The sequence below is a fragment of the Achroia grisella genome, unplaced genomic scaffold (genome assembly GCF_030625045.1).
Source record: "Achroia grisella isolate CSIRO2021 unplaced genomic scaffold, CSIRO_AGI_Agris_v1 utg512, whole genome shotgun sequence".
NCBI classification, from domain to species: Eukaryota; Metazoa; Arthropoda; class Insecta; order Lepidoptera; family Pyralidae; genus Achroia; species Achroia grisella.
Genome location: NW_026712906.1, coordinates 959,355 through 974,140, shown reverse-complemented (window position 1 = coordinate 974,140; position 14,786 = coordinate 959,355). Strand labels below are relative to the sequence as shown.

Sequence of the window (14,786 nt, the reverse complement as noted above, 5' to 3'; positions counted from 1 at the left end):
TCATTCCTAATTTTTCTACACGTTAATAAAAATAATATACTTTACCATTCATAACATTTCATTCATACTTCCCATAAAGTAGGTTTGTACTGCTCACACGGACCAGATAATGCGTAATTTAGTAACATAAGACTATATTTCAACGAGCGATAATTGTATAATAAAAAATTGCGTAACAAGGATGTTGGATTATCATTCATTCTGTTGTATCTTAGTGATGCGATGTAAATGCAATTTTGAAACGCAATAACAGGGTTTCGTAGTCACATTTATTCAACAGAGGGGATGGAAGGGCGGCCGCCCACGCGATTGTATCGATCGCCCCCTCTAGACGCCGGCTGGTAGGCTCTACGTCAGAAAGTGACTGCGTCATTGCGAGTCTATTACTCTGGTATTTTATACAAATTTCCCTTGAGATTTAATAATAAGTTGCAGATAATTCTTAATAAAAACATCTTATTATAAGCGAAAGTTTGTGAGTATGGATGGATGTTTGATACTCTTTCATGCAAAAACTACTGAACGGCTTTTGATGAAACTTTACAGTAATATAGCTTATGCAACAGAATAACACATAGGCTATAATTTAAAAAGATATTATGTAAATTGAACATACTATGATAAATGTCAAGTTAAGTGTAATGTAGACGAAATTGCGCGGGTCAGCAAGTATCTCTGTAAAATTGAAAGGATTTAAAATATATTTTATGTATGTACTTTCCCTTATAATTAAAATCTAATTTAGATTGATACAATTAATACATAGATTGATACAATTGTGTTAGCTAGTATTTTCTATTTCATTAAGCTGGTAATGAGCTAATTGTTATTAAGCTAGTCTGGTTAGACAATGCAGAGTAGGTATTTGAAACTAACTGATTACCGTGCGAACACGCTATCTTCGTAAGAATTTTAGGATTTCCTTTCTTAGTGGATGTCTATACAACAAATTAAACCTATGTTCAACATTTCCAGTGTTTACCCAATGGTAGGGTAAATAAAAATAACAAAGTAGCACAAATGATATCGCTATCACTTCTACGGAAGAAACAGAGATGTCAAATCGTTGCATGGAATCGCGTGCACTGTCGTTATTCAGATAATGAATTTATTTAAATGCAAACATTTTAATAACATTTTCTCGTCTGAAATAAGCTAAGAAGTAACGTCTTCTTAGTTTATTTCAGACGAGCAGCATTCTAAAATAGTAATACCTATTAATTAATGATATATGCTGGCACTAGTGAAGTGATATGAATATGGTTACCAGTTTACCATACATAATCAGTTGTGGGCAATTCACCAGGAATTACCTGCCATAGTAACAAGAGGGTTCTCGTGGAAACCTACTTGATAGAGTACATAGCTAGCAATCAATAATCTCCATAACTAACAATCCCCTCCCTTATTTTATATTAGAAACGTATCCACTGTATTAAATTTGTGTAGGTATAAAGCTTTATTATATTGACGCCGACGTCGTGACGACAGGGGTTAAAGTATCGGTTAAACCAGGAATAGGGGAACGAAATGCCATAAACGTGTATTTGGCATGGAAAAGGTCAATGTTAGTATCTACCTAGTATTAGAAAGAGAGAGTGCTATTTTGTAAGTATAAAGAATGAATATGGAGGCCACTGAAGCATAATCTCATTATTTCGCCTAATAAAAGGTACATTGATCCAGACGTACATAGACATAAGGCTAAGTATGTATTAATAACGCTAATATTGATTATTCGGCTGAACTTGGGAGTAGTCATTATATACTGAACATCTTAAAATTGACGGCCTCGGAGCTCTTTAGCACACCACCTTACATCCGATGGTCTCAGTTTCGATTCTTCGCACGGCACAAACATTTGTATTCAAGAGTATAATTGTTTGTATTGATCATGGTGTTTTCTATTTATAATATGTATGTATTCTGTATCTAGTCCCATAACACAAGCTTTAGATAGCTTAACTTGGGACTATATATATATATTGGCGCTGTGTGTATTGTCCTGAGTTTATCAAGTAAATAAATTAGTAAAGAATAAGTTAAGTTAATAATAAGTTAATAACATAACGACTACTAATGTACAATGTATATAATGTATTATATACATAAGACTAAAGAAGTATATCCTGTTAATTGTAAAAAAAAAACAGTCAAAATACGTTCACATTATGTAACACAGACTAATGATTACCATAACTTTTGGCAGTTAGTCAAATCGATCAAATGACTACAGTATAGGATTATTTGTACGACTATATAAAATCATAACACTACTATTCAAGGTTTGATGTTATATTTACATTCAGTATACTATTTCATGAGCTCAATGAAGAGAGCTGGAGGAGACCTGTACCAAAAGGCACATTATTATTATAATTACACTATTTCATACCAACCCAGTATGCTATATCAACAGTCAGTGCAACAGAATATAAGAAAAATGTTAGTCCAATATGCATAAGCAATGTTTTATATTGTAAGTTGTTTATTAGTATAAAGGACGGTTGATCGTTTTAACGGTCAACATTCCTCATCTCAAATCTTTGGACTATACCTACTTGTATATAGATTGTGTCGGTCAGTCGCTGTAGATTCTATCGGGGCAGGAGGTCGGGCACTACAAATATATGACACGTGACTCATTCAATGTAATTATACATGCGAAAGTATATCTGTCTGTTATGTAGTGTAATTTTCATGCAGATATATCACCAGTAAGTACACAGACTATATAATATGTAAAAAAAGAGAGACAAAGTGGCGGGCATCAACTAGCATTATATACGGGGCTACACATATATTGATATTTAAAATAAAATTCTGTTCATTTTTAAAATTCAAATAAAAATCAAGAACTTACTAGTTATACCATTCATCGACCTAGTTAGTTGTGAAGAAAGATATTGATGTGAAAATATTATTTTATATAATACACACCATATAATTATGACAAAATGTATAGCTTGTGTTTGTATCTTTTGTTATAAAGGATTTTTACAGAGAATTCACAATGAAATGCACCATCTAAAAATTCAAGCTAAGTGAGAGAAATATGCAAGGAAGCTGTGAATTGAGCGAGCAAGCTGTGATCAGCTATGACGCAAGAATATATTGATAAAGAGCAAATTATGTGGTCAACCTTAAGCATTATATATCATTTACATTCAAACTGTTTAGTAGCGTCAGTGTTCATCAGTGTTTTTAAGCTTTGTCCAGTAGTCATTCTGCAATGGTTGATGACGTCATTGCCATACACACATCTCTATAAATAATGTGTAGGCGGTTACCTTGTAATTTGGTAAAGTTTACCTACAATCAACATAAGAATAGAAAAAAAGGTTGGAGTGGCAGTTTTTTTGTATACATACATACGGGATGGACCTTCTGAGGTTATTTACTAATAATACATAATATTATGAAACTCAAAAGTGCGTATTTTTTTGCGTTTTAACGCTTGAACGGACTTTAATTTTAATGAACGACATAAAAGTATCTTATCTTTTATCTAAAGTAAAGCTGGCTAAGTCGTGGCTATTACCCACGACTTAGCTTTGTCTGTCTGTTGATATATTTGTATATTTACTTCTGTCATTAATACAGCAACAAAGTATTAATGAATTAATAATTAATCGTAATAAAATTAATCTAGTTAAATACTAGTTAGATGTGTGATTTGAATCATGAATTGCAGAAACGAAATTTACATCTAGTGCTAATAAACAAAGTGGTTGCTTAGCACATATGCTCTAGATAATATTATGCAGAAGCTTTTTGCGAGTCGGAAAGTATATGGTAAATAGCGAATGACCGATAGTCCGGTGGGGTCCAGTCCAGCGAGAACATCAAGAACTGCATTCCATGCGCTCCGAGACGTGTAGCGGATGAACAACGGGTCTTATACCTCACGTGTCTTGTTTCGTGATAGTGGGAATCACATAAAGGAATATTTAAGATAACCAGTCTTTTAGTGATACATGCGACAGTGTATTATCGACGTACTAGAATAATTATTTGTTGATGATTATGATGAGGATATATGTATTATTTAGAGTGTACTTTTTATAAAACTAATTTTTATATATACCTATAGATTATGGTTGATATATTATTATTGGTTTACCGGACGTTAATTAAAATACATAAAATACATAATATGTAAAAAAAGAGAGACAAAGTGGCGGGCATCAACTAGCATTATATACGGGGCTACATATATTGATATTTAAAATAAAATTCTGTTCATTTTTAAAAATCAAATAAAAATCAAGTTATACCTACCTCAATATTACCTTACCTATAATATTTTATACGTAGGGAACGTATAAAATATTAGGATTCAAGGATTTCAAAAAAATAATTATATAAGCTTCATCAAAACATGTTATAGAAATAAACTAACAATTTCGGAGATATCATTGAAACTCTTCCAATGCAAACATTGTTATGCGATGCGATTTTAAAACTTCAATCGTGAATTTTTAAAATCTTCAAGATTCAAGAAAAACTTCAAGAACATTCTATATATTATTTTAAATTGGTTTGAAAAATTGTATTTTAATTGTAATTTTCCTACATCCATCCATAATTCTTACCATGTTTAAGTATCCTTCATAACATTAGTGTAGTTGTATAGTTTAAGTATGCTATTATAGGTACTATTATAGCTATACTAGGTACGTAATATTTCAATGTTTATGTTTGTAGGAGTATTTAGTCCAATTTATCTGAGTTAGAGTAGTATTCGAATAGAACAAATAATATACAACAAGTTGACAATGATGTAATTCAACGTGACAAGACACGATTACTCATACTCGCCTTCAAATGCAGGTTGATAACATTGCATGAAGGTAATAGTACACACATAGTTACTACTATGAAAACAACATGCAAAATACATGGTGACCATCAATGAAATCTGTATATTGTCAAGGTTGATATAACCCACAAAAGACTAGGCAGATCATTTTAAAATAGCACACCTGTGAAGGTATTTTACGCATTTGTAGACGTGTAAAAAATACATAATTCTACGCGATCTAAAACCGGACTTATGCTAAATTAACGAAAGATCTAAAATATATTTCAATAAGAACGAGATTTCAACAATTTCATCAAGAGTGATGAACAAGTGGTAAAACAGAAAGAGAGCTAGAACATAGTATATTTTAACTAGTTCCATAAACAGTACAAGAGCGAAAACATATAATCAAAAATATTGAATAAAAAAGGAGATAGAATACAAAACGAAGTAGAACAGAATGAGCGTTAGAACCAACAAAGTAGTCCAACTTATATGATTTTAAAATTGTATTGAAAAAATGTGTTTACAATATACCATTCATAACTAAATCTAATATTAACAATTTATGATTATTCATCAAAAAACGCTTTCGATCGATATTAGAATGGGACGAAAAAGTAGGATTTTTGTAAACTCAAACTATCAAATGCAAAGGAAAACTTAAAATTTCCTCCTTTTAGAAGCGAATTAAAATTAATGTAATGGAGAAAGAACGAAAATTCACTTGGTTGGTTTAATAATTCGCCTTAATTTAAAGATAAATGTTCCGCAACGTTTTTCGATCATACTAGTTACGTAAGCAGATTATGATCTTGATCGATTATGGTAATAAACTATGATGTAAACATTTTGTCGTCGGACTATACAAAAGTAAAACAACTCTCGATTCGACCTGGTTCTGATGCAGAATAGGTGTTCTGCAAGGCAGCCGGTATAAAGAGATAGTTATCACTAATTTGAATTATACACTAGTTCAGCGTGCGCGTTACCGTTGGTACACTTTCACTGTTATTTTCTTAAGCGTCTATCATAATAATACCTACTCTTCTATTACAGTAAAATATTTCGTATAAAAAATTCGGATCGGATCTAAAAGATAACTCCGAGTCAGAGACTATTCCAGATTTGTGTCAAATACTTTGATATCGAATTATTGAAAGCATATGAGATGATAATGTATGTGAGAGAAAGGTTTAAGGTAAATTAAAGATAATGAAGTTCATTTAATATTATTACTCCATATTAGAATAAAAATATTCCAATCGAAATAAAATATGTATATGCGGAGAGATCGCGTAGCAAATAGAGTACCCACCCACCTAATGAAAACTTACTCCTTTTTACTCGGTAAACAACATATACAATATGTATCTTTGTTACTGATAAATAATATCAATTTTATACACAATTAAATAATTAAAACTTAAGTTCATAATGATATACTGAACTATATACACATTACGCACAGACATATCCATCTACGCTCTTATCTACACAGAATGTTTCGATTTTTTTTTTAATCTTTATTCATGTAGGTATATTACAGACTCTTATGATGTGTCAAATCTACCGTCAGTTCGGAATGATTTCGAGATGAGATGAACTGACAAGAAACTCAGCTCGTATTTTTTTTAATGTTTTACATATTTACAATAAAACTATTTCATTTAAATTCAAATTTGGGGGAATAGAGTGACCACCAGCATAAGTTCATCATCATTGCCTTGCCTTTATCCCATTATTAACCACCAGCATAAGTTATATAAAAAAAAATAAAAAAATCTAATCAGTGTTCGCAACCTGAATAGAACATTTTGCATTGTAATTTAATTGAATTTCAATATCCACCAAACCAACCACTTCAAGGCATTCATATTACTTGAGACCCTGGTGGATCGCATCCATTTAGCGAACCTGCTGCTTTTAATTTACTTGTCATCGTTATTTTTAATCAAGAGGCGCGTTCAACGACCTCAATTCTCAAAGCAATGATATTCGAACGGAACGCGGAATAGTTCCATGATATCGAGATCTCCTATTGATATACTCGGGAAGACATCATAAAGTAACAGTAACACGTCCGTTTGACAGTCCGGTTCCACACGACTCGACATGTGTGACGTAAGATATTGATATGTTTAGCCAATAGGATATTTCTGTCATTCACCTGTGGCACTTTTTAACGTAATATCGTTAAGAATGTAATCGCATTTGTCTAATAAGCTTACATAACGTCCAACGAACTTTATATGGACAGGTAGGTTGCACCTCGTACACGTTATTCATTAATAACAATAGCGTGTGAACAGATTGGCCACATCTTTAGTTTGCAGGTCGTGTTTCCTTTCACTTGAGCGAGCCGAGCTCAAAGGGTAAGGTAAATAGGAATGCGATAAGGCATTTAGGCCACGAGTTCGCAACTGACACAGAACAATAGGATTAAGATTATATTCATAACAAATATTATAAGTTTGACATTGTTACAAAATTGTGTTAGATAAGTATGGACCAATAGCTATTATAGACGCGTTTGATGCATTCTTTAAATATTTTAAACTATATTCCATCTTGCTCTATTAGGATAATACGAACATATTATAGTATATATAGTTCCGTACTGCACTGTAATTGCTCTGCAGTAACGTGTAAATTATCAAATTATGAAATAGTACACAATAACAGAATCAATGTAGTAACGATTATTCTGAAGGCCTCATTTGTTCACAGATCACAGACAAGTTCTTGTACAGTTATCAATCAATTTAGAAATAAATGTGGAATTTGATAATCTACGAAGAAAGCTATGCATAGCAAGAAGCCAGAAGCCAAGCGGAAGGCACCGCAGGCGGGGTCAATGAACCGACTGTGAAGAACACTGTTACTTTCAAAGGTCGAGCGGCACGCAGGTCACCCGCGGCTTCCCCACTAAGAACAGCCACTGCTCAACTGGAGGAATCCATTGTACACGTTTTTATGTACTGTCATTAACTAAGTTTGCAAAATACAACAGAATTAATATATTAATTATCTAGTATATGTTCTTTCCCATTTTTATAAAAATGAATATTTCAATTAAAAAAAAATTGCTAACAACATCAATGTTGTGGGGGTTACGTCTTGATAACAATAAACAGACTGTTTTACTCTCTAACAAATGTTCATCTAAATGACATGTTAAAAAAAATGTATCAAGTTCACCTTATTACTGTTTTACTATTCTTCAAACTATTCCTAATAGAATGGTATTGCGAATGTTATGTAAAATAATATCTACTGAAAACAGTCAAACACGCTTCTAGAAAATAGAAATCGACGAATGATCTATAGATCATTCGTCGATTTCTATTATATTAAATAATAAGTTAAACAGGTGTTTTATAGAAAAAACACCTGTTTAACTTATCCTGTCTTTTGTATACATGTCTATGAAGATTATATAAAATAAACAGACGCAGTCCGCTTTGCTTTTAAATCATGTAATGAATTTTAATTGTTTAATTGTGTTAAAGATATCATGTATTTTAAGAAATTAATGTATGAGATAATATTGGTAATATGTAGACACCTATATCTATAATCTAGTTAATTTCAAACTTTCATAAAAAAGGAATACAAATTAACAGTCACAACACGATCAGTTTCATGCGGAAGAAATAATCCATTAATATGTGATTACACAAACAACTTGATACATCTAACTTAGGTAATCTTTAATGATTAACTCTCTAGTTTTTGAGGACTAAGATAATATTAATTTTGAATTCTAATATCATTAGGATGTTACAACACGGCGCAATATATTAAACATTGATAGTGTTACTTTCATTTCACATATATTAATAAAAAATAACATTTCTTAAACATGTTTTTACTTAGTTTAATTTTGCATCTATGTTGTTAAACAGCTATGCGTGTTTTAATATATTTCAGATTGAATAGTACAACAAAAGAATTATAATGAACACATACCAGCTAAGCTCCAGCTCTAGCTGAAGATTAGAAGCATCAGAGGCAGGTATAGTGTGTTGATAAATTTAGAGACTTTGTTTCCAAAAGGAATCATTTCGGTTAAACACTGTGCGTAATTTTAACAAACTGTTTTATCTTCAGCTTGTTTGTTATCAGTATTCTTATGTTATTTAATGAAGACAAAATTTTAAAAATCATTTTGTTTACTAAACACGAAAGTAAACCATTTCAACATTATGAATCGTCAATCGCCAATACAAAAATGATGATGAGAATTATCACGTTATACAAAAAAACAATCTCTTTTGTATTTGATATAAAAATAATAAATATCGAATTAACTTATATTTCATTAAACCTGCGCCCCAGAATGTTAAATTTGGCGAACAGTAGCAAAATATAGGTAAGTAATATTGCGTTATAGCCGCGACCTTGTTGCCTCAGCAAGTATTTGCTTGACCGAATTCATTGAAACTCAACAGAAACAAAATAGACTTGCGAGATTATTGTTTTAAAATTTAAATACACTTTTAAATCGACCAACTTTCACTAGTCAGTTTTTATCAGTTACTGAAATATATTACATTGAAACGAATTCAAATTTACCAAAGGGACATTTTCCAAATGTACAAACTTACTCCTTCTATCTTAATATCAAACATGCATTTTACTGTATTGTAAAGGATTATTTGTTTATAAACACAGTGCATTTGAAAGGATTGTTTCCAAATTGACATTCACAAACAGACAGGAGACATTATTTACGATATTGATTTGCAAGGCAAATAAATGTTATGTTCAAATAGTGGAACATGATTTGCTGCAAATAGACAGAAATTATAGGACTTCAATTATTTTTATCACAACGGTAGTATAGTCCCTGACAAGCCATCAATAGCAATCGTCGTCGTCAGTCAGACTCATCACTCATATTCGTACAAAGGAATAAAAATTTGAAAAAATCGCGTACATTAGCTCAGTTTATATCTTTCTCGTATTTAGACTGATTATGTGAATACTATATATACTACTGAATGAGTATCTACTACTGTTTATGAGAGTATTAGTAAATCTCGTACAATTGTGTAAGAGAACGTACATGTTCTCGTACTGTAGGTCAAAATGTACTTTTTTACGAGGCACCCTGTAAAGTTTACGTACCTGAAGGTGGCATACTAAATCGTGGACCGCACGGTTCAAAACACTAGAATTATAGAAAAAGAAATCATAATTTTTACTACCACAGAGAACGGCATCTCGGTATTAGAGAACTCTAGTAATATACCATTAAATTATAATTGTTCATTCAATAACCTAGATAAAACAAAACTAATGTATAAGTAAGCAAGGACACAGCAACACCTGCTATCGTAGGAATTACAATTCAATTAGGTGCACACTTGTCTTATATACAGATAGATATACTGGCCAAGTTCTACAGCTTTCTAATTTTAATTACGATAATTTTAGTAGCCGCTGCTGGTCTTACGTTATATTTCCCTAATCAATGTTTTGGGTATAAAATTACAAGATTAGTCGGTTGCAATATTTTTGATAAACATGATTCTACTTTCTGTCTACATTAAATAACAATTATCGCTAGGCATGCGATTCTGTACGAGATATATTAATGCCAGAACATGTCACAATAACATAGAAATTGATTATCCAAAAATCGAAATAATTAATTATTCATATCTATATTATTTATATAAGTTTATAAAATTGCTTTAACCCTATATCTTTTTTTAAAAATAGCAATTAAGTAATCATCAATATATTGCCGTATAATATAAAAAACTATTTTAACGTGCTTATATTAAGTTTCTATAAAAACTATTTCTAAACTATTAATTTTATTTCTATTGTCTATATCTACTAATAATATAAAGAGAGAAAGCTAATTTTATTACGAGGAATGTAAACTCCGGAACCATTGCACTGACTTAAGAAATTCTTTCTCAGTTTAAAAATATATTATTCCCCTAAATATCCAAAACGGACAAAGTTATTAGCACATGGATAAAACAAAGTTAACCACTAGTTAGATATATTAAAATATATATACTCACAGCTCCTCTCGTTGCCGTTGGGACAACACCATTTTCATTGTGGTCGGGTGGCGCTTGAGGCGGCGGGCCCGGGAGGTTCACTGCACTAGAGTCTTACTTGTTCACGCGGGCGACGGCGGGAGCACCGTGGCCATTATCACACCTGCACAACAAACAGACACTATGATAACATGTGCACCGCCGGTCCACTGTGACAGCCGCTGTAGATTACACATTGTCCTGAACAAACCATAGTACATATTTAAACTATATGTGGACCATCGTTTTTAAATTTCACTCCATTGTAATTAATTTGTAATAAAAATTCATTGCACTAGCATTATAATGATATCTTTTATTTTATATTTCATGAATATGCCAAATCTTGAAGTTTTCTATAATATTGAAATGAGTAAGTTGTTATTGTACTTATAGTACAAATATGTGCAATTATGATATATGCATTGTATTATAATTATTGCTATACAGTTTTAAATGGTGATTTCATTACCGGCTTAGGGGTGAGTTTACTGTTCAGTTCTATAAAGCAGCTAGAGGCTTTAAACATTAATATTAATTAGTCCACCTTCATGCAGAAGGAGGCAGATTGCCGTTGTCAGTGCCGTGGCCTCAAAAACAATATCAATACATTACTTTTATAATATTAATTCATATGTATGTTAGTCTATAAGGTATTTATAATATGTGCCTAGTTGCCGGAAATAAATAAAATGAATACTCTACAATGTAGAAAAAAAAAAAGTTTACAGGAATGGTAGATAATGTATTCTGTAATCATAATTATAAAATACAAATTATATACAAAGTTTAAACCAAGTATAGAACACTAATTCTATACTGATCACCCTTGGTGCTACTACTTATGAGGTTTAATGCCAACATAACCAGAGAGAAACAATCACTTTAGTAAATATTATTCTAAATTATCAAACCATCCACTTAGAATGTTGATTCATATAACTGTTATTCGATAATTATGTAAAAAAATAATGTAAATAAAAATTCTATGTTGGTCATAGGTCCCTCAATGATTATATTTATAGAATAATGATTATTCAATTATATCAATGATCATTATAGAATATATCATATATAGAATAATATATCATAATGATACTACATCATTGTAGCCATATTTTTTTTTATGATATTATTATTTGCATGATTAGAAATGGGATTGCCAGTTACATTATAAAAATAGTATTTCTAATCATGAACATATTATACATATGTCTTATTTATAGATAATTAATAACACAGATACCTATATCCCAGCACACATTAAAGAATTTTTTAAATTAATTTACTTAACAATCTCACTAACATTATAAATGCAGAATTTTGTGAATGACAAAAACTATGAATGTTTGTTATTATTTCATGTAAAAACTACGGAATAGATTTTAATGAAACTACAATAATATAGCTTATATCAGAATAATACAAAGGGTATAAATTTCATGTGGGTAATACTGCAGGCATAGCTACTATGTTATAAATTTTATGCAGAATTTCAACAGATGTGCATAACTTCCAAGTTCAGTATATATTTGACCTATACACAATATAGTACACTTATTGTAGGTACTAAAATGTTGTAACTGCTAGGTTTCACTTAATTTTAAGCATGATATGCATGTAATTTAAGCTGACTAATAAAACTATATAAGGCTTCTGTGTCAAGGGTAACTTTATTTTGGTAACTTTGCACAAAGAAGTCTTACATAAGAAATATATTCACAATATTGTTTCAACATTTTGATTTCAGTTTTTCAATATAATTTAAGACTTAATATTAATAATTTAAGAAATGAAACCTATGAGTATTTTTATTATTTTAGGGATAGTGATAATACTTTTACAGATTAAACAACAACAATGATCAAAAATCTTGGTGTTGCAAACTGAGAGTACACTTATTCACTATATTCAATATTAATGTTCTTATGCTACATATATTTTCAATAGTTTTGGTAAAACAATATAAAATTTGAGTAACGGAAATACCTTATTGATACAACAGGATAAAAATTTAATTGAAATACATTTAGATAGATAACTATTGTTGTTTCATGAGGGTTAAATAAATAAACATCCAATCTAATATTGTATTTGACAAAGTGTCCGACTAGCCGAATGTTCCAATTTCAAGTCCAAGAGTGAATAAACAGATTTTAATTATTTTAAGATAAACTTTTCTATGAGAATGGAAATAAGCTATCTTGTATCTCAAATATAGTAAGATCACAAGGAACAGCCAGTATATGTTAAAAATAAGACTATGGAATAAGTCACAGAATACATGCAAGTTCAGCTGAAATTATTTTACTACTGGATGTATTAATGAAATAGGCAACTTATGGGAAATCTGTCTACAAATATGTGGTAATCACTGTTAACTGAAAGAATTAGTTTCGATTTCTGGAAACAATTAGTGACTAATTTAAAAATACGACTTACCTACCAAATTATCACAAATTTTTACAATCATCAACAATACTGAATCTTGGTGAGTTTAGTTTAAACATAGTTTATTCATTGTTCATGAGAACATTGATTACACTACTATAATTTTCACCATAAGGAAATTGTAGTCCCTAGAAACCTATTTCGTATGTTTGGGAAGTTATGCGTAAAAACAATAAAAAGAAGGGAACACTGCAGCAAAATGACTCAGAATCAAATGTCAAATCCAATCGGATTACTGTCAATTGCCACATCAACGAAAAGCATAAAACTGTAAAAAAGCTACAATATTCTATACAGTCGTGGAATCTTGATAGAACTGATATTAATGCAAACTTACAGTGAGTAAAAAAAAGAAATTTAATAATCTCCATGAACGGCCATATTGAACACATAAAAGATCGCGGATTACACAGAATATGTCTAAGTTACTGTTAAATAAACAAATATATTAAGATTGTGGTTGTAATAAATACTTACAAAACACAGAAACACTTAAAACTGCACTAAGGTTTGAAATAAATATCACACACAAGCATACACAATCCACACAAGACTCGAGACAGAAACCGTTTTCGTTGCAGTGACTCTGGTTGCCAGCTCCAATCATCAATTCACCAATTAAAATCGTCGGGATGTACAGTTACGACGTGTACCGTATGAATGAAAAGTACCGAGTTTCGTTTTTTATTCAGCTTTTATTATGGTCTCACAAATAAATGAAAGGATGGCAAAACCTATTCTGCACTTAAAGCAAATACAATTTTTCAAACCACTTGACCGTAAAAAGAATATCAAGAAGAATGTGGTACTATTTTAATAAACTTTATCAAAGTTTCATAGCTTATTATCGGTATTGTGTAATAAAAATCGGTAATATTTTGCACATCTCTACAAAAGGTGTTTTATAAAGACAATTTTAACACTCGATATCTATAAAATAACAGTATCTACACAAAAATCGGTTGCTGTTATTTTTGTAACATGCATTTCATTAATGTTTTATATCACCAATACATACCTATCTTACATAAGTTCTATATATGCATTTATCAATCATTAGAGTTTATTCTTATTATTTAGGGAAGAATGAGGAAACAGTAGCAAATATGAAAAGATTGTTAACAATAGACTTTTTTATTACTGCAATATACATATTACATTCAGCGTAAGTTACAATCTAAAATTGTAAACAGCGAATGTATAACATTTTCCAATATTAAATTAATTTAGTATCAAAGTGAGCCGACGCGCGTCGTAAGAGAGTTACTTGAAAAATTATAAATATAAAATTTCTTACTTCATGTAAGTCAGAGATAATTGAATTAAACTATGAATTTCATTTTCAAAAGATATGAGGTCACAGTACTTTGCTGCTGTATAGTGCAAAATACTGACATACAGGATATAAATTGTAAGCATTCTGATCAATTTAATAATTAACTTTTTAAGCATATTTTTGAGCCTAAGGC

The 14,786-nt window shown here is 30.7% G+C and overlaps 1 protein-coding gene across 1 annotated transcript in view; it reads right to left on the bottom strand.

The window, feature by feature from the left end:
* Nucleotides 1–13,920, bottom strand: part of LOC131846787 (lissencephaly-1 homolog) — a 33,996-nt gene extending 20,076 nt beyond the window's left edge. The window contains exons 1-2 of the mRNA XM_059196184.1: nucleotides 13,795–13,920; nucleotides 10,849–10,990 (exon numbers count right to left, since the gene is read on the bottom strand). Of these exons, the coding sequence (XP_059052167.1) occupies nucleotides 10,849–10,886 (38 nt within the window). The 5' untranslated portion in view covers nucleotides 10,887–10,990; nucleotides 13,795–13,920. The remainder of the gene's footprint in view (nucleotides 1–10,848; nucleotides 10,991–13,794) is intronic.
* Nucleotides 13,921–14,786: the final 866 nt, after the last annotated feature.